Below are 21,619 nucleotides of genomic sequence, written 5' to 3' on the forward strand. Positions count from 1 at the left end.
AAAGACAACACAACCAAAACTACGGTATGAATAACCATGGATTTTACCCAAATCGGTGGTGTAGTAATCTTCTTCGTATCCACACTGTTAATCCTCAGTATTTACAAACAAAGAAGAAGCCATCTCCCCTCTCCTCCGGGGCCATTCGCCCTCCCAGTTATCGGCCATTTACATCTCCTAGGCCCAAGAATCCACCAAACTTTCCATGATCTTTCGCAGCGCTACGGTTCCATGTTCCAGATCCGCCTCGGCTCCGTACGCTGTGTGGTGGTCTCAACACCTGAACTCGCTAAAGAATTCCTCAAAACCCACGAGCTTGTCTTCTCTTCACGCAAGCACACAACAGCCATCGACATAGTCACCTACGATTCTTCGTTTGCTTTCTCCCCTTACGGACCTTACTGGAAGTATATCAAGAAACTCTGCACCTATGAACTGCTTGGTGCGAGGAATCTCTCCAACTTTGAGCCCATAAGGAAGTTTGAAGTAAAAGATTTCTTGAGAGTTTTGTCCAACAAGGCACAAAAAGGAGAAATTATTAATGTCACAGAAGAGCTAGTGAAGCTCACGAGCAATGTGATATCTCACATGATGCTGGGTCTCCGGTGTTCGGAGACGGAGGGGGAGGCGGAGGTGGCGAGGAATGTGATTCGAGATGTGACGCAGATTTTTGGGGAGTTCGATGTATCGGATATCATATGGTTTTGCAAGAACTTTGATTTGCAAGGGATAAGGAGGAGATCTGAGGACATACAGAAGAGGTACGACACTTTGCTGGAGAAAATCATTACGGACAGAGAGAAAAAGCGCGGCGGCGGCGGCGGCGGCGGTAGCGGGGGAGATGCGAAGGATTTTCTTGACATGTTGCTTGACGTCATGGAGAGTAAGAATTCGGATGTGAAATTCACCAGAGAACACCTTAAAGCTTTGATTCTGGTAAGAGATCAGATTCTTTTTACGGTTTAATTTCTTACAATTTTTTCACAGTTTGGGTATGAAATTTGTTCAAAATTGTAGCTTAGTCTTTCATTAATTTTAATATTATTAATTAAATATAGTAATATATCATAATAAAAATTATAATATATTAATTAAATATAGTAATATATCATAATAAAAATTATAATATTTTAATTATTTTATAAAATAATATTAATATGTTATAATTATAGTTATAACAAGCTTACTTATAAATGTAAAAAAAAAATTAAAATGGACTCAAAAACTACATTGAAAAATAGATGCTGTATAAAGGAATGAAATTATTGTATACTATATCCTATTTCTTTTTATGACATGAATAAATGTTTTTTATCGGACCATGTCTATTTTTATATAAATGTAAAAAATCCGCATGATTTAACTGTACTGCATTGTAAGACGATAGTGATGTATTAAATGATATATTAATCAAATAATAATAGCAATAAGATGAATTAAGGGGCTCTCCAAAAATACAGTAATGTTACAAAATATTAATTGCTTATATTTTGAGCTTGTAATTATTTTTATTTGGCCGAATCAGTATTATATTGGATACTTTATTTTTTTTTTTTTGAATATATCGAATACAAAATTTTTTGTATATCAAATTTTAATATAAACAACTCAAAAGATATTTTATATTTAACATATCATTTATAAAATATTGATGAAAAGTCGATATGACGACGCTTCCCAACTTGAAAAGCCAGTGGTCTAGGTGTGAGTAGGACCTGAAACACGACCCGTTGAAATTTTGATAGACAGAGATCCAAATTGAACGGGTTGAACTCGCAAGACTTGTCAAATATTTATATTATAAAATATAATGTTGACATATTTAATTTTTAATTAATAATCAACACATTATTTTTGAAGTTCTTCTTGATATTTTTTTTTTATGTTTGATCTGTACTGTAACGAAAGTAGAACTCAAATATATTTACCGATTGCATTGTTCTTTCATTTATATATATAAAAGCATACAAATACATTGTTTGAATATATTATACAAAAATATATATTTATATATTTATTAATATTGGTTATTAATTAATCCCCTCGCTCTTGATTATTCGATGGTTTCACCGCTAAATTTGGCCTCCATGTGTACTTAAATTTGAAAGGATTTCTTCACTGCTGGCACGGACACAACTGCCATTGCATTGGAATGGTCGATTGCAGAACTACTCCGCAACCCAAAGGTACTCAAAAAGGCTCAGGAAGAGACCGACAACGTCGTAGGTTCGCAAAGGCTTTTGCAAGAATCCGACGCCTCAAAACTTCCCTACATCATGGCAATAATCAAAGAAACATTCCGTCTGCACCCCCCGATTCCTATGATCGCAAGAAAATCTGTTTCCGACTGCGTGATCAACGGGAACATGATCCGTTCTCAAACTCTCTTATTTGTTAACATTTGGTCCATTGGCCGGAATTCCAAGTACTGGGAGAGCCCGATGGAGTTCCGTCCAGAGAGATTTCTGGACGCGGGCTTTAGTTCAATTGATGTTAAAGGGCAGAATTTCGAGTTGATGCCGTTTGGGACAGGTAGAAGGGGCTGTCCAGGAATGCTGCTAGCAATGCAGGAGTTGGTTTCCATATTGGGGGCTATGGTGCAGTGCTTCCATTTGGAGCTTCCCGATGGTACGCAGAATGTCGATATGACGGAAAGGCCGGGCTTAACGGCACCTCGGGCATATGACCTGATCTGTCGTGTGGTGCCAAGGGTTGATGTCGCGGTGGTTACGAGCAAATGATCGATGCCTAAGATTAGGTATTGTCAGTATATTTGCATAATTTCTTGTGATTTTGCTCCCTAGTTATTACTTGTTTTGTGTTCATTGATATTCACGGCTTGGAATAAGCACGCAAGCCTAATCCTAAAGTTTTTTTTTTTTTTTTTTTTTGAAAAACTGTCGTCAAACTATTTTTGTTAAGAAAATTATCTCTAAAAAAAAGCTAATAGAAATTATTTTACAAATTTTTTATCTAATCTACACATCATTTTCATGTTTTAAAATAAAAATCTTTTTGCCTTCGGTCTGAATTATATATTATGGAAGAAACTTCTAATCTACACGTCATTTTCATGTTTTAAAATAAAAATCTTTTTGCCTTGGGTCTGAATTATTATGGAAGAAACTGCATTGCTCAACAGAAACGCTTCAAAAAGATTGTTTAGAAGATAAAAAAACTGGAGAATGGAAAATGTGTGTACATGTCATGATGTAATCTCTCCATTCTCCAATATATGAGTAGATCTTTTATGAGACGATTTTACGAATATTTATCTATGAGACAGGTCAACCATATCGATATTCACTATAAAAAGTAATATTGTTATAAAAAGTAATATGAGACAGGTCAATCGTATCGACTTTTGATATTGTTATATACAAGTTTTTGCCAAAAATTATATATATAAAATGTTCGTCTTATATGCTTATATATATTTTTATATTAATTTGTAATTTTCATATAAAATTTACGGGGATAAAAAAGAAAAAAAGAAATGGACAGGTAGGTTAGGATAATGAACTTCAAGTTTACAAAATGTATACTAAGTAGCTTAACTATTACGTGTCTTTGCTAATAATTTGTCATTTTGTTAATATGATTAATTACAAAAATAGAGTATGATATTCTGTCTTTTAATTTCTATGACAGGAAATTTAATGAATACTGACAGATAAAAAATTCGACAACAAGAGCAAAGAAAAGGGCCATAAATCATTGTAGCCTACAAAACGTGGTTTTATTTATTTATTATTATTTTAGTGGGAATAGAAAGGAGAAAATACACTTTTAATTCTTATAGTTTCTTACTAAAACAATTTTAGTCCCTAAATATTTTAATTCAACACTTTATTCCCTAAACTTTTAAAAATGTAACATATTAGTCTTCACCACAATTTTATGGTGAAATATAATGGTAAGATTAAATTGTGATATTTATTATATTCTAAGGAAAAAAATGAACAAAAAATTTAAAAACTAAATTTATGATGAAAATAAAGACGGTAAATAATCACATATCTATGTTATATATATATTATTATATATCAACAAAATTTAATAAAAATTGTTTTAATAAATTACTAGCTGGAAAAAAACACAGTCAAATGATCATAATTGATATAAATTTGTAGTTACAAACTTATATAATAAATAATTATATAAATATAGAAATTTTAAATTATGGATTATTTTTTATAAAAAATAATTTCATAGATATAAATTTTGTTAGTTGACATATTAAATTTTATCGACTCTTTTATAAATATAAATATAATTTTTTTAAATATTAATTTATGAGTATTAAAATTGTCAAATTTATTAAAATTAAGAAATTATGTAAGAATTTTATAATCTTGAAATCAAGTAATAAGCCAATTTTTTGAATAAAATATTAGTAATTTTTATGTTATTTGATTTTTGATATAAAATAAAAAGTAAAGTTTAAGTATTAATTTTTTTTGCCGTAAGCATTATTTTATTTTTTGAAATTTATTACCAACATTTTTTATTTATACACATAATTATATACTACAGATTTAAAAATTAAATAAATTTGATGTTGATCCAGTTGGTTAGTTATTAGTATCAAATATATTGTATATATTATATTTTATGCAAGAAACTATTGGAAAATTCATTAAAAATATGCAAATTAAATTTTATCCAATCACACTGGAGATAACAATTGTGAGTTTTATCATCATTAATTAAAAAAAAAATTGATTTAAGTTATAGGAAATTGAGAGATAAATGAGAGAGTATGTCTCTTGTGAGACGGTCTCACGAATCTTTATATAATCTTTACATGTGAGACGGGTCAATACTACCGATATTCACAATAAAAAGTAATACTCTTAGCATAAAAAATAATATTTTTTCATGAATGATCCAAATAAAATATCCGTCTCACAAAATACGATCCGTGAGATAGTTTCACACAAGTTTTTGTCTTAATGAAAATGCACAATAGAATATAAAGTGTTCGAGTCACATTAATTAAACTATTTTCATGATATTTTCTAAAAAAATTTCTAATAATAATCAAATCGAGATTATTTGGGGTATTTTTTTAAAATGTATATGCTTGAAAGATCATATTGGGCAAATCTTTTGAAAGATAAAAGACTAATTTGGGAACACCCAAAGGAAAAAGATCGAATCGGAGTTTTGTTAAAAATTAAATTGAGTTTTTACCCTAGATATATAGATTTTTATTTTCTACCGTTGCATAAGAATAAAATCCAAGCTACCTCGCTTCAATTATTGGGTCCTCCTGAATTCCATGTCACCTCCTCGTTAAATTTGTGGTTTTGATTCAGTAATACCCAATATTACAAGCGAAGAACAAAATTTATCGAATGTGAAGGAAAAAGTAAAAGGTTGCTCGAAAGGTAATGGATTTATCAATAGACACAATAAATAAATAACCAAAAAAACATCTTTTTTTATGGCATTTTCTTTATGGACCTGTATAAGGATTAGAATGCGGTCATACTTTCGAATAAAGTAAGAAAGATCAAATTCTTGGTGTGTGAGATATCTCAAATTTCAAGAACAAAATCAGCAGTTCACAGTTTGCAAAAGTTCAAATGGGATGAATCTTGATTCAGTTCTTTTCCGCGGCATCTACCATCAACTTATAAAGGGCAAATCCTCCTTGGTGACATCCAGGCATTTTAGACGAAATCTCAGCTACATCATTCTGACAACAAAAACATAGCGAATGATATTTTAACAGGAAGCCGGAGCAAAAATGTTCTAATTTTATCGTTTATGAAGACGTGAATGCAAAGATGGTTCAAATGGTTCTTCTCTGTGATCCAGTAGAAAGAGATACTTTTCTAATGGAAGAAACTGGAGGCCTATTAACTTGACGTCTTTTATAGAAGTTTTTGATTAGATCATTCACAGTGTAGCATAAATAAGGACAAAGATCTATCTTCTTTCTAGTTCATGGAAGGTAACATGTCGTCAAAAGATATATTTCAGAGAATGTAATGAACTCCAAAGTCAGAGAGTCGAGAGGAAATTATACTAACCATTGACATAGTACACAGCTGAGTAGATTCAAATCTGTCTTGCGCGTTATAATATAGGTGTTGAATCTCTTTTGATTGAAGACTGCATTTGATGAAGAAAAATGCTGTTGGCCGAACGTTCAACACCCTCTGGGAGACACCAATAAAGACAGGATTTCCCTGCATTATAAGGAAAAATGTTGAGAAACCATTAACCTTTTCTCACGACAAATGTGAATATAACCTTGAAAAGATAAAACTTTGGGAAACCAAATTGATATTTAGCACGAATACCACAAGTTCCAGAACTGTTTGTAATGGCCTGTACCAAGCTAACTTATATGTACTACCACACCCATTACAGAAGAAAGGGTGCAAGTAAAGACAGTTCGTTGTACAAGAGTTTCACAGGTGTTGGAAATTGATGGAAGAAATAAAACATACAAGTGAATGAGCTGCTAATTATCACCAGTCATGGCTGGGTTTAGAACTATTAATATTGCGGACTATCAAGCTGAGACATTAATTCTAGAGTTTATTAAAAGCAATTGTTGCTTCTCAATTCCACGCTCGCCGCAAACAAGCATGGCAGCATATAGAAACTAAACATCGCCACAAACAAGCATGGCAACATATAGAAATTTAACATTTGAATTATGCCATCTAAGTATTTCAGGCTGATTAATCTGCTGATAAAAATAGGCAGAAATAAACAGTCAAAGCAGTACCCTGTAATTTATAATTAGATGAAGGGACAAATGTTCAAGCAGCTCGCAAAAAGCAAAATACATTGCCTAAACACTTGAAAAAGAAATTGAAAAAGTGGAAAAGAAAAATTAGTTGAACGTTAAGACTGAAACATGGAAGCATATTCAATACATCATGTGGGGCATTGAGCAAAAATCCAGGCACCTCTAAAATACAAACAGCAGAAAATAGTTGCTACTCACTAGGGTAGCAGCTGGAACTCCAATTTCTTCAACTACTTCCCGGATGATGCTGTCAAACATTTCACGAGAAACCATGTCATTGACCATCTGATGGCTTAATTCGAAGTTACGGTGATGGCTTGTTATTCCAACTTCTTGGGGCTGTAAAAAAATACACATGGTTGCATTGTTTTATGCGTAGGACATTAAATTCAAAATTGAGAATAGATGACTCATGATAAAGTACTAGGAAAGATAAACTTTTGATAAATAATAGAATTATCGATGTAGGTAGAAAAACTAGAACTTCTAATACGACTTGTCTCTAGCAGAATATATTAATGATAGATTGTATGTGAAGTTTCGAACACATTATATCCCTTAACAGTACTTGCCTTTTGTGGAAAAGAGCTAGGTAGTGAAATCTATGAGCATGCATGTAGTGACTATACCTCTGGATGGCCACCAGGGAAAACAAAATGTCCAGGAAATTCACCTACATTAGTACTTCTTTGAAGCACGACTATATCATTTTCAGCAGTCTCTACGATGGCCCCATTGCCAAGAGGATTAGAGGTATGTTGGCACCGTCTCCAATCATCTAGAAATAAAACCTATTAATAAAGCTGTCTCAAATATAAATATAACAGTAGGTAAATATGCCAAATGGCTATTTTGCCACATTCAAAAAAAGAAAATGGGTTATTTTGTCAATTATACTCAAGATATTTCTTTGGCTGTAAGAATTTTGGGAGCATTTCCCCTTACAGAAAATAGAGTGATCTATGCTATTTCCTGCCAATATATTCCCCTAATTTCATTACCACAATTTGTAGAATTTATTGCACGAAAGAAACCACCGAGCATGTATGTATATACGTGTGTGTGTGTATACATATCTCCAAAAGTACTAACCATCAGCAAACTTCGAAAAGCATCATGCAAAAAATAATAAAACTTGCGTTTGTGTGTTCTCACAGTTTCTTTCTTTTTTAATGAAGTACGTTCTCTCTGTTTCACCTAGCAGAACATGAGAATTTCATACCTTCAGATGGAAAAAGAAATCTTTCCCACAGAGGATTCAAGTTTGTTCCCACAAATGTCCTGAGCATGAAAAAGAGTTGGTATTACATCGAAGCTTTTGCAAACACTATTCTCAAAAAAAAAAACTTTTGCAAACACTAATGAGCCACGCAGATTTTGCGATTTATGCTGGTAACGTCTTCCACGTGACTCAATGAAAACTAAGAAACTATATCTAGTCCAAAAGATTCGACGAGAACTTTCTTCCTCATATTATCATACATTTGACTTCATTTGAGCAACTCCTATCGTACTTGTAAGCAATAAGTAGCACATAATAAGCAGAGAAAGGGAGAACCTGTAATCAGTCAAACCAAGATGAAGGCACACATCATGCTCCTGAGAGGAATCAGCCCCACCACTAATGTTGTTTCCTCCATACTGTCAAGTTATCAACTGAATAAATAATATAGCGTAACCCTGTAAAGAAACTATAAATGGCTAGATAATATCGACCACATAAATAGCACAACCTGAATCTCAAATCTTGTTAAAAACAAAGAAACTATGCAACTCTTAGTACCCCTTCATGATATAATAAAAGAAACTATAAAAATTGTATCTTGGGTGATCCCATTTAGCACACCAACAGCAAACTCTACTCGGAGTCGGAGAAGACATAATCCCCATGTAACACGACGCATCATTCTAAGATTTTGAAGGGTAGCGTGCAGTTCAAGCAAAAACAAGCAAATGACCATAATTAGATTAAATGAATCCTCCACATACCCTGAATTTCAGCCCATTGTACAAAGATGGGTTCTGCTGAACTCTGCGATCCCAAATCTGTCAATTGAATAAAGATTTCAACCAAACATCACAAACGCATCCAACTGTCAATTGAATAAAGATTTAAACCAAACATCACAAACGCATCCAACAGCAAAAAAAACGCCGTTTCAAAGAAGCAGTGTCTTACATTTTTCAACACGATGAGAATACCGGGAAAATTTAGATTAAAACATTCAGATTATCAAACTATACTCTCCACAGTAATATTTACCTCTGAAATGGAATTTTCCAAGCTGGTATCGGGATGATGGATTCTATCATAGGCTGGATCAAACACCACTGATAACTGGACACAAATAGCCGTCACAAAAATACAGCTCACGTCTCAAGCGAGAAAAGGGGTAGGTAGCTAAGAAATTCACCTGAGATGGTGAGAGACCAGAGGGACACGAGACAAGAAGCTTGAATGCGGGAGGGCAGGGATCGTCCGCTTCAAAACGAGTCTCCTCCATAGCTTCCCAGCTGCGCACCACCTGGTCGATGAATTAACCGGGCTTTCGGCCCCATAAATTAACATCTATTCTGATTCCCCATAACTTCGCACCTTAACCACGGGCAAGAATCACAATTCACAAGAAAAAATAATTCTAACATAATTCTTTGAATCCAAAACTATCTTCAAATTTCATTTAATTTCTTTTATGATATCCAAAGAAATGATCTTCCATCCAATTAACTTGATAATTCTGATCGACTTTTTTTTTCCTTTTATAAATATAATTTGGTTAACAAAAAAATTATGGACACGATTTCATTAGTCAATTTTATGACATATATATTTTATTTGAGAAAAAAAGTATTAATTTTTTATAAATATAGATAGAGTTGATCTGTCTCATAAATAAAAATTCGTGAGTAGTATTTGGTTAGATCAATTACAATAAAATTAGTTCATTCCTTAGGATAAATAATAATTGTCATCCCTACATATTTTGTTAACAAATAAAAGAAACACATCCAACATTCCATTGATCATTATAGAGTATGTCTCTTGTGAGACGGTCCTCACACAAGTTTTTGTTATCATTATATTAGATAAAAAAAATTATAATAATGCAATAAGCAGGGAAATGTAATAATTAACATATGAAACTTTAATTTGTAAATAATGAGAAGGATTTTTCATAATTTCAATATTTTGCACATTATTATAATTTAAAACCGAAGGAAGAAAAATTGAGGTATGACAATAACAATCTCCATGTTCAAACTCGAAAGCAACTATCTCGAGGAGGATATGGCATATATAGATTAAATATATTTTTACTAAAATAAGTTATATGTTTTTTATAAAATAGTTTTTTTTTGTAATTTTACAAAAAATAGAATTTTTAATTTATAAAAAGATATAATTAACAATAAAATTATCAGTTATTATAAGTACCTTAACTTTAATAGTATAAAAAATAAATATAAACACAACTCGAATATCCTTGAAATCAATGCCAATATTCGAACATATCTACACGACACTATTTGGTGTAAGGCGTCCCCCAATTCTATGACGATTTTTACCGCGAACGTAACACCATTGTCGCCTCCTTAACCAACCTGATGAATTTAGGATGTATTCGGGTTGAATCAGCGATTTCAAATGTATTTTCATTGTTTATCTAACTTAGATAAAAAAAAATTCAAATCAACACGACGAGTATCTCAGTTGAATTAATGATTTTAAATGTATTTTTTTTTTGTTACAAGTCTTAAATAATACGTAATCACTCTCCACACATATCTTTAATTTCTATATGTATTCTTAAAATATCGTTACTAAATCTGGAGACACTCCACTTTAAGGAACAAAATATATATACAAAAAGAAAAAAAGAGAAGAAATGAATTAGCTAGTGTCGTACGTGGCCCGTTTCCAATCCTTAATCATGTTGGAGTGCCCATCCCGCGTGCACCACTTGATTTCACCTCTTACATCATAGTCACAACGTGTCCCTCTCCATTTCCCACCTCTGTTGTTATCATGTCTCTGTGGTTCCAAATAAAAATATTTCACAGATTTTATGCGTAAATTTTCTAAAAATTTAAATTTTTTACTTTTGAGATTTTGTATAATACTTTTTATTCTTGTTGAAACCGACAACTAGCAAGGGTAAGGGTAAGGGTAAGGGTAAAGCCTCGACCTCGATACGGCTGGAACTCTATATAAATATAAACCAGTCAAAAGAAGTTGGGAAAATTTTAATTCAAAAAAAAAGAGGTAATTGCTCATCTGGAAAGGAAGCAGACAAAATGATATATTCAGACAACACACATGCATGAATCTGCAAATAATGGACTTCCAAATTAAAAGAGACATAATTGGGACGTGCAAAAGGCCAGGGGTGGTAGTCTGTTCCCAAGAAATTATCATATGTTAAGCAATTTAAAAGATAAAAGTTTCTGCAACATACAACCATATAAAAGCTTAGAAACCCAAGAATTTAACGTTTTACAATTCTGACATTCACAAAAAAAGTCGTGCAACAAGTAATACTCTTATATTATATTTGACGAGGTATATGTCAAATTAAATCACCAATAAAACATAAATGTCGCATATGTCTCCCAAAGACATTGCATCTTTTTTTTGTTTATTTCGACAAATATTTACGAATAGAAACTTGATTGTTTTAGCATGATAAGATAAACCAGATCACCTTATCGAAATACGCTACTAGTGAGAGCGAGTCTTGGAGACTGCGGAGATGGAGATGGCCATAATTGTGCATTTTTCACCTTGGAAATACTTGCAAGCACACCTAGGGGTGTCACGTCCCCAATTACAGTCACTTTTTTTGTTGGTAAATCGATGATAAATGATGCAACTCCTGAAATATATATACAACTAATTAATTGTTAAAAAAATAAAAGAATTCGGATATAATAACGATTGATGTCGTTTTATTGTGTCTTGCCTTCCATCTTGGAGATGTGTTTTCTCAGTTTTCCTTCACACCCCTTGCAATGAATTGACACCATCAATTCCACAACCTGCGACAAATCAAAGCTAACATTTTAATAAACTCGAACCAATATTGAAAATTTTCAGTTGAGTTTGAAATATGTAGCAAACAAGAAAATTTGGCTCCGTGCTGCTGACGAAGTATAAAGTTATAGTAATAAAATCGCAAAAACAAAAATTAACACAGGAAAACAAACAAATTAAAGACACAAAAATTGTGGGAATGCTGCCAGAAAAGTACTCCAGAAGGAAAATAAAAGAAAGGATTAAACCTGATGATTTGATGGGAGTACAGGTGGAGATTCAAGAACATTCATTCGACTGGTCAACTTCAAATCCAAATTCTTCTGAGGCGAAGCAGCATGTGAACTTGCTGTTGATGAAGGTCTAAAGACTGGAGACTCAGTAGAGCGGCTGGAGAAAGATCTGAAACCCGAATAACCATCCGAGTTCAACCTCTTATATTTAATATTGCAAAGATTGTCATCTCTCCGGAGCTGCCTGGAAACCATCGCACGATCCGATTCTGGTATAAAATCCAAGAAAGGTTTTTCGCTCAACAAATATCTGGAAGAGCTGGAAAGATCAGTGGCGTCCGCCTGAGCTTTTTCTGCGTAAGATTTTGTCAATTTTCTTGGCAGAACAGGAAGAAGAAGATGTGCTCTTTCTTTCGTAAAATGGTTTGATGGGATCAAGCGGTAAACGGGATGAGCATGGAGCTTCATTTTTTGGAGGCTTGTGTAAGTTATTGAATCGATTCAGTTGACGATCTTTTCTTCGCAAATCTTGAGGGAGAATTGCTCTCGAGTCAGTGTTTGTACATATGGCTGTGGAAGCTGGAGAGGCACAGAAAATGTTCATCGATTTCATTTTTCACAGAGATTTTTTTGCCAAATAATGGGGCTTTGGAAGAATATTAGGGATATTTAAGGGGGACTGGAGAAGGATCTTCGCAAGGAGCCAAGTCTCTAACTCAAGAAAATTTTTGAATTAATTTGTACTATATCATCAAAATATATTATTTAATACGTATACAGTGAAATATTTTTCCTATGAGACATATCATCAATCTTGTCTATATTTATAATAATAAGCAGTATTTTTGACATAAAAAATAATATTTACAGGATGACCCAAATAGTACACTTGTATCACAAAATTGACTCGAGAGAACGTTTCACAAAAATTTTATTTAGATTTTTTGAGTGATTGGATTACTGTGGAGTGTGTAATCAGTCTAAAAAATGGATGAGTTAAAAAATATTTTTATGATATTGTCCCGAGTATGTATTCAATTATTCATCTTTATTTATGTGGGGTTTATGATTTGTAAATACAAATATCATTTTAAAAAGAATACCTTAAATGTAGCATCTCATAATCAAAATGAATTCCAAATTTTTTTATGGTTAGTTGGATATCTTAGGTATGAAATTGTTGCACAAACATATATTGATTTCTAAGTTGGTAATCGATAAATCTGACTCATGTTCTAAATGTAAAATATATTCATTCATATATTGGTAAGATTTTGTTGATGCTTTCGTTATATTTAGATAGTGGTATTTTATCCTTTTAAACAATCAATAGTGCTAATTATTCTACAGTATACACACACACACACACTATATTATAACACACAATATCTATTTTCTCTGACTTCAATATTATCCAAATTTTATTTATATTGAATCGCACATATTATATCATTCATTTGTGTTAACCTATTTATATTGGTATTAATCATCATGTAAATTATATATATATATATATATATATATATTAAAGTGTATAAAATATTTTATTAGAGTTGTGTTTTCTTTTTTATAACATTTTTCTGGGGTCGAGGGGGATTAAAACAAGTCGTGAATCTGCCTTTTTCCTTCTGACTTTATATGATATATGATTACCGCCACTATTAACATATATATTTGGTTAAAATTTTCAAACTTCGTGCTTACTTTATCGTATTATTATTGGCATATCATTTCTTAATATATATACATATATATTAATTAGGGCAGAGCCCACAAGAATTGACTTACAGCCGAAAGTAATCCTTTTAAGACTGCTTGTGTCTTAATTTGTTCTTTGGCCAAAGCGGAAGTATATTGTTTTGAGGAAAAGTTCTAATTTCGGTAATGTATTTTTTGTTTTTATTATTTTGATTATTTATGTTGTCAATTTTCAGTTTCGTTGAGTATATTTATTTTTTGGTATTTTTAATCTTTTTTTGCATGACTGTGATATTCTTGTCCCACGTCTTAAAAATGAAAGATTTAAAATTAGTTTATAATGGGCTATAATGGACTTCTATAGCAACTTTGGTTAATCATTTTCGTAAAAGCGAGGACGAATACGAAGTAGTTGTTATAGGGACTCATTGTATAGTCACGCAGCCGCGGGCCTGGGCTCGGGACGTGACAATGAGTGCTAGTGCAACACTTTATATATAGTCATTTTGATGTCACATTAGCGTCATACTAGAAAAGAATTAAAATTGAAAAAAGATTCAGAGAGAGCAACAGACTAAAGGGGGTGTATTCAATGTAGGAGATTTATTGACTTTTAAGGACTTTTGTAGATTTTAAAAGTCTAGAGGTATTCAATCAAGACTTTTGCATACTCTATAGAACTCTGGTGATATTCAAAATAAACTTTCATGGAGTTTTAAAAAGTCAAGTGATATTCAACATTGACTTTTAAAAACTCTATAAAAGTCTAGAGGTATTCAAATTTTCAATAGAATTTTAATAACTTTAGGGAATTGGTTAACATACAAACAATAAAGCCTAAGTTACAACTATAAATTGTTAAAAATTGTATTTGGTTCAACCAAAAGATTTGTATGGATTTTTAAAACTTCTAACTCATACACAAGCTATTTTATATCTCTCCCTGTCGCATCACATCACCTCTCTTCTTATCTCCTCTCATCTCATCTATATCTATCACTCTCTTAAATTTTCGAAATGTATCTCTATATTTTCATCTTTCCTTATCAAATTTTTCATTTTTAGGCTGATTTTTTATTTAATAATTTTTTATTTTAATATCACATGAAATTTTGAATTCTAAATTTGATTTTGTGATTTTTAATTTATGATTTATACAAATTAATGTAATATTCAATAATAATAAAAGATGATTCAAAAAATACCGTTTAATTCTTAATAATTGAATAACCTCGCAACAATCATGATTTTTTAAATTCTTTTTAGCAGTTTCAATAAATGTGTAAGCTATGATATTTTTATACAAAATTATTTTCATATAATGATAAATAATATTTTTTCAAATGTATATTATAAATTCAAAAACAATGTTACAGATTAATCAATTGATGTATTTTAGAAATTTACAAACATGCATACAAATGTACATATATACATATTTAAAGATTAAATGATTTAACTTTTAAATAAATAAATTTACTTATTAATATAAATATCGAAAAAATATTTCAAACGGAATATGTTATATATGTCTAACTAATTATTAGTTCATAATATGTTATAATTAAGTATAAAATTTATAAAAATTTTAAAAAAAAAAATTCACAAAAGTCGATAAAAATCTTACAAAAAAGTCTACATAAATCCAAGTAAATTTGTTTATGAATTTGTGAGATTATGTATAAGTCAATAAAAATCTATCAAATGTCTGAATTGAATACACCCCCGCTAAGACTGAAAATATGTCAAATATAAATATAAAGTACTAAAATTATAAAATACTGGTTTGGAGTGCACCGAGGAGGGATCATATAAGAGTCGACGTATACATGTCTGAATACGACTATGAATTTATGTAGCATTGGAGCAGTTACGTTATTCGAGACAATTCAGGAACCGTGGTAGATGTTAAGTCTTGTGTTCTCTGCCATACGGGTTCAGTGAAAAAAGCGGAACTGCTAGCTACTCGGTTGGGATATTGGATTTCTATCTTGAACGAGCTGGGTTATCAACTGTGTGTAATTTGTTCTCCGACTCAAATATTGCAGTGGAGGCTGTGACTTATTTTGAAGATGAGATTGGTCTAGAGGGGGCCATAATTCTGGAAATCAACGACTTTTTTAAAGTCCCATAATTCCTTTTTATCAAACATATGCGGAGGACGAAAACGAGGCGGCACACAAACTAGCTCGCTTCGCCCTTGAATGGTGTAATAGTGATTGTCCACATCGGTTTATTCAAAAGACTTTTTTTCTAAATATGAACGCATTTTGAGTTCTTCTAAACAAACAAAAAAATTCATATATAAATGAAGCAATAATAAACCAATAATAAAAACTACATTTTGGGAATGTAGTCGAAGGAGACGAAGCAAAGGTAATTATTAATTATAGACAGTTTGCTAGATTTTCAGAAGCCTAATGTGCCACGTTAGGCATGAATTGATTACATAAAGCCTACTCCCACACTCAGAGATTGTGTGTACGTCTACGGATATAGACAAGATGTTCACACAAACATCTCCGGACGTCACTCAACATATTAAAATTATATATAAAAAATTGTATTTTTTTTATTTTTCTTAAAAATATTGTCAGGTAATATTCATATATAACACTATTTCTCATGTTCTTTGCTAACATAATAATCTCATTAAATGAATTAACTAGCTATTATCATTTTTTTATTTCAATAAATTTCACTAAAATAAGAATAACTTATATATATATATATATATATATATATATAATTCGATTTTCCAATTATATTTTCCATCTGTGTAAAAACACAAATAAACATATATTTGGGGTGGAGTATTTGTTTTGATATTTTCAAAATGTGAGTCGCTAAAAAATTTCCAATGATATTTTCCATGTGTGTAACACTGAAAGTATAGTTCTACAGATGATCTATGACTATATATATATATATATACACGATTTATAATTACTTTGTTTTTTGGGGTATATTTATTAAATTGTGACCAATGTTTTGATTTGGCTTCGAGGAATCCAAAGATAAAATTTAACCCTCCCACAGAAATATATTTATTATATAAGGTGCTTGAAACGATGCATGGACAAAAATTTGTGTGAGACGGCCTCACGGTTCGTATTTTGTGAGACAGATATCTTATTTGGATCATCCATGAAAAAGTATTATTTTTTATGCTAAGAATATTACTTTTTATTTTGAATACCGGTAGGGTTGACTCGTCTCACACATAAAGATTCGTGAGACCGTGTGTGAGAGACCTACTCTCTATTTTATAGGAGCTTATGGTTGTGTGGGGGCTTATTCTAATTGTTTTTTTTTTTCAAAAAAATCTATTAATAATAAAAACAATCACGCGTTTAAAGCAGTGGGGCATTAATTAATGGATAATCCTGAAGAACTACGTTGCTTAATCTCCAACTTTGTTTCGTATTTATTATTTATATTTTTGCTTTAACCTTTTTTTTATTGTACTTTATTTATTCCATCGGAAACTTTTCGTGAATATATTAGATCTGATCATGTAAGTGGATCTTCTTTCAGGTTCCTTTTACTTCTTTAATTTTTTTTTTTTTAGAATTTGGAACTTTAGTTTAAAATGCTTGGGTATAAATTATTGGTGCCGATATAATATAATGGGACGTTAATTTGAATGCTGCGAAGATCTTATTGCTTGATGTTGACCATAAAATAAATTTTGTTATTTAGTTATGTGTGACCAAACACATGAATAATTATATTTATTATTGGATCAAATATAGAGTACCAATAATTTTTTTCAAAAAAAAATCTATATTGATCAATATAAATTCTCTGGAAAAGACTATGTTTAATCATGTTTTCAAGTAGAACAAAGCATGTATGATAATTTATCTCAGCTCTTAATCGATCACAAATTTACTCTTTGGATAAGACTTTTTAATTTTTTTTAAAAAATGAGCATACGTTACTTGTGTAAATTTATATGGATGATATAATTTTTTGATCTACTAACTCTCGATTGTCTGATAAATTTGTCAAGTTGATGTATGATAAATTTAAGTTAAGCATAATGAGATAATTAACATTCTTCTTAGATTTACAAGTTAAACAAATTGAATCTGGATTCTTCACAATTCAAGTGAAAGTATACAAAAGAATTGCTGAAAAGTTTGGCATGAAAACATCATCTGTTTCAACAACTCTCATGAGTTCATCAAATAAATTAAACACAGATGAAGGAGGAATTTCAATATATATAACATGTATCGATGTCAGATTGGTTCAGTGTCATATCTAATTGTCAGTAGATCTGATATGATATTATATTTGTTTTATGCACTTATAGAATCAAAAATAAAAACAACATTGCTAAGTTTACAATCTCCATAACAAAAATAAAGAAAAGAAGAATACTAGAATTATTGAGAAATTTGGAGATAGAATCTCACGCCTCCTTTTTGCATGTCCTTCACATGTAGATGGATGGCTGAATGATATCAATTGAGTGCACATATATATATATATATATATTAAATATAGAATAAAGCTCTATCTAGTATTTATTTTTGTCAATAAGAAATTATCTCTCCAACAATTTTTCATAAGTAAGCACCGTAATTAGGACTCTAAATCTGGCATAATCTTCACGAATTTCGAATTTCACTCGATATTCTCGTCAGCTTCATTTATCACAGACAGCTAAAGAACGATTACAAGGTGTGACCACGTCTTGTTCCAGGTACTTTTTCTGTTTTTGTCTTTCTTTCACAGCTCTATCTTGACAACTTTAAATATGATAAAAATCATATTTTAAACCTAAATTTGCGTCAGTTCATAAAATTTCTTTATACAACAAAATAACATAAAAGTGTATCACATGTCGAAAGTGAAAACAATAGAAAATGTGATAACAAAAATACCAACTAGTATGAGTTACAGTATAATTGAAAATTGAAAGGGAATAAATACCAACCAAATGAACTATATATGTGTCGATCTGTCGGGATTCTTTCCCAACCTAATGTAATGAAATTAATTTGTAGCTTTTAACAATGTTTTGTAACGTGTTTAAAACATAAAATATCATTTTAAATCATATCAACCATTCGACCAACAATCAAGTTGGTATGCAATTTGCTAACAGCCTATGTAGTTTTGCATCCCTTTTCTCGATGACACTGCCAGTTTGGTGTTTTGGACATAGAGAAAATATTTAGTCTGAAAATGTTTCATCGATTGAGTGTGCTTCCGAAGTGCTATTATTTGAATAAACGATATTTGAAAAAAGAAACTCGAAGTGTTTTATTTGAAGAAAGGAAGAAGTAGTTTTGAATGTACATATAAAAGATAGTTTTATGTTTAGATTGAGTAATGGAAAGAAATATCGTATTCCCTTTAATCATCTCACGACAATTAGTTTTTTTTTTAAAAAAAAAAATTAAAGTCCGATATTATCATAAGTTCACAATATTTCACATGTTGTTTATTTTTTCAACTTTATTTGAAACAACATATAATTTTTAATAATAGGACAATTTTTTAAAAGGGTAACCAGTCCTTGTTAAAAAAATTTGGGAAATTAAATCCGAGAAAGATGGCTAAATAATCGTTAAGGGTGTCAAAATCAGGCACGACCCACTAACTCGACACGGTTCAACCCTAAAAAATCAGGTTTGGGTTTTCGAGCTTCGGGTCAGATCGGGTTGGACCCGATAACTGATCCGAAAAAGTGATCGGGTCGGGTTAGGTTCGGATCAACCCGGTTGACCCAAAAATTTTATTTTTTTTAAAAAATATAATTAATAAATATTGCATATATTTTTATATATTTTATGTCTGAAAAATATTTATTGTATATTTATATCATGAATTTTCATAATTTATTATTTATTTTTAATATTTTTTAAATAATTGTTTATTTGATTTAGTAAATATACTTTATTTTTCTACAATTAGATTTTCAAATTTAAATCATATATATGAGAGAAATTTTATTATTATGTGTTTAAATTAAAATATTAGTATTATTTTTTTTGAATTTTATTTAATTTTCTTTACAAAAATTTAAAAAAAATTCAAAATCAAGTTAAACGGATTTATCGGGTTGATTCGGGTTCAAGTTCGGATTGGCTCGGGTTCGAGTTAAGTTCGGGTTAAACTATTTTTGAATAATAATGTTGCTCAACCCACCCAATCCACCCGAATTAACACCCTTAATAATCATGTCCGTGTGTCCGTCCCTATCCATGATTGGTGGGTATGACTTAAAAAAGTGGGTATCGCATGCGATCGAGTGGCGAATGCTACCTATCATTTGCCACAGTGGAGTGGACCACAAATCCAATGCACGAAAACAATTGAGGATGAAAAATTCGGCTGGTTTGACATCATCTTTGGGTATAGATTCAATCACCATAAAAAAAACTATTTGGACATAGGTTCAATCACTTAGAGATCACCTTGGAATTATCTATGTGGTTTCAGGCTCATCCGAGTTCAGTGGTTGTTGCATAACTAAATGCTATTTTTTTTTTACTTTAAGCTCGCTGTGCAAAGTAATTATCGTAATATGTTGATGTTTTAAAATTTGGTTCAAGCTGTTCTTGCGTTGACAAATCCTCCAGACATTATTAACCATGATAGTTCTATTATCTCAAACATTTGACAGCTTCTTCATTCGGATTGTTTGAGAATTAGTAATGTTAGTAGATATTTGAACAAAGTCGTTGTTTAGCGTATTTTGCTCTATCATATCCTTCACTGTTTATTTGGGGTGAATATATTTATCCATCTTAATTGATGGATATAACTTCTCATTATTTATTTGATGAATATATTGGTTTCTGTCTAAAAAATTACAATTTACATTTTCTCTATTTTTATGAATAAATTATTATAATTATTATTATTTTTGGGACACATCTCATCTGTTGGGATTATTCTTATCCACAGGATGAGAAAGAGGGAAAATTGATTAGATAACCTCGGTCAACTTTTTTTTTAAGAAAATGACATCTTCAAATGTATTTCAAATACACTTGAGTAGTTCATTTAAAAAAAAAAAAAATTGACCGACGTTAAAAAAAGATATACCCATGTCCGCCCTTATCACGTGATGTACTACGAACATAGAGGGGGCTACAAAATGGAGTCAATCATCATATTTGTCCCTGAAGATTTGGATAATTGCCTGTCGTATCTCTTTTCAGCTACTCCAGATAGTAGCAATTCGTCGTCGTACGATGAGTCTGCCGGTCGTCACCTCACCGTTGATAGCCAATGCGGGCATTATTGATCTCCTATTATTTTATTTATTGTTGTTGATTAAAAATTAGAATAACACTTATAATAATTAATTAAGACTAGTTAGAATTATTTCTTCCTATTTCTTTTTATCTGCAGAATAATTGAAATACTAATTTCATTAATATATTAACACACCGCTTGATGTTGACGATTAACACTGACTGATTATTATTTTTGTTTTGTCCAATATTTGATATTATTCATCATTATCTTATTAAAATATATTTCATAATCTATATATTAATATATGGAACATTATATTAAAAAAAATAGCTTGAAAAAATTCAGTATTCCGTTCATTATATTCTCAAGTTCAAGCAGTCACCCCATCATTATCACTTTTTCTTATATAAATTTTTATTCGTGAGACGTGTCAAATCTGTTCATATACAGTAAAAAGTAATTTTGTTGACATAAAAAATAATATTTTTCATGAGAAACCTAAATAGAATATTTGTTTGATAAAACTGACCAAGAATTTTTATGTATTTTTTTTACTAGGAGATCTATCTAAACGTGACTCACAATGTATGTGTACGCAAAATAAGCCACTGATATGTTTTGTGGCATCCATGTGGCTTTTAGAGGCTCCATTCTCCTTCC

The 21,619-nt window shown here is 31.0% G+C and overlaps 2 protein-coding genes and 1 pseudogene across 2 annotated transcripts; 1 reads left to right on the forward strand and 2 right to left on the reverse strand.

Moving 5' to 3' along the window:
• The first annotated feature begins 8 nt into the window (after positions 1-8).
• On the forward strand, positions 9-2,885 carry LOC142553469 (cytochrome P450 93B2-like). The gene is made up of 2 exons (XM_075663743.1): positions 9-936; positions 2,109-2,885. Exons 1-2 carry the CDS (start codon positions 37-39, stop codon positions 2,739-2,741), a joined length of 1,533 nt encoding a protein of 510 aa, XP_075519858.1. The 5' UTR covers positions 9-36; the 3' UTR covers positions 2,742-2,885.
• Positions 2,886-5,401: 2,516 nt separating this feature from the next.
• On the reverse strand, positions 5,402-9,485 carry LOC142553471 (nudix hydrolase 9). The gene is made up of 9 exons (XM_075663744.1): positions 9,187-9,485; positions 9,036-9,110; positions 8,762-8,818; positions 8,331-8,413; positions 7,995-8,053; positions 7,402-7,550; positions 6,971-7,111; positions 6,042-6,200; positions 5,402-5,704 (listed from the first exon to the last, which is right to left on the reverse strand). The coding sequence occupies exons 1-9, from the start codon at positions 9,274-9,276 to the stop codon at positions 5,609-5,611; spliced, it is 909 nt and encodes a 302-aa protein (XP_075519859.1). The 5' UTR covers positions 9,277-9,485; the 3' UTR covers positions 5,402-5,608.
• A 1,412-nt stretch (positions 9,486-10,897) lies between these two features.
• On the reverse strand, positions 10,898-12,759 carry LOC142553472 (uncharacterized; annotated as a pseudogene).
• Positions 12,760-21,619: the final 8,860 nt, after the last annotated feature.

This window comes from Primulina tabacum, chromosome 8 (assembly GCF_025594145.1).
Source record: "Primulina tabacum isolate GXHZ01 chromosome 8, ASM2559414v2, whole genome shotgun sequence".
Taxonomy (NCBI): Eukaryota; Viridiplantae; Streptophyta; class Magnoliopsida; order Lamiales; family Gesneriaceae; genus Primulina; species Primulina tabacum.

Coding starts and splice junctions, on each gene's coding strand:
- LOC142553471 (XM_075663744.1), bottom strand. CDS start 9,276: ATGGAGGAGACTCGTTTTGAAGCGGACGATCCCTGCCCTCCCGCATTC. Junction 7,551..7,994: donor ATTTCTTTTTCCATCTGAAG/GTATGAAATTCT, acceptor TTTTATTTCTAG/ATGATTGGAGACGGTGCCAA. Junction 6,201..6,970: donor GAGTTCCAGCTGCTACCCTA/GTGAGTAGCAAC, acceptor CTTATAATGCAG/GGAAATCCTGTCTTTATTGG.
- LOC142553469 (XM_075663743.1), top strand. CDS start 37: ATGGATTTTACCCAAATCGGTGGTGTAGTAATCTTCTTCGTATCCACA. Junction 937..2,108: donor ACCTTAAAGCTTTGATTCTG/GTAAGAGATCAG, acceptor TAAATTTGAAAG/GATTTCTTCACTGCTGGCAC.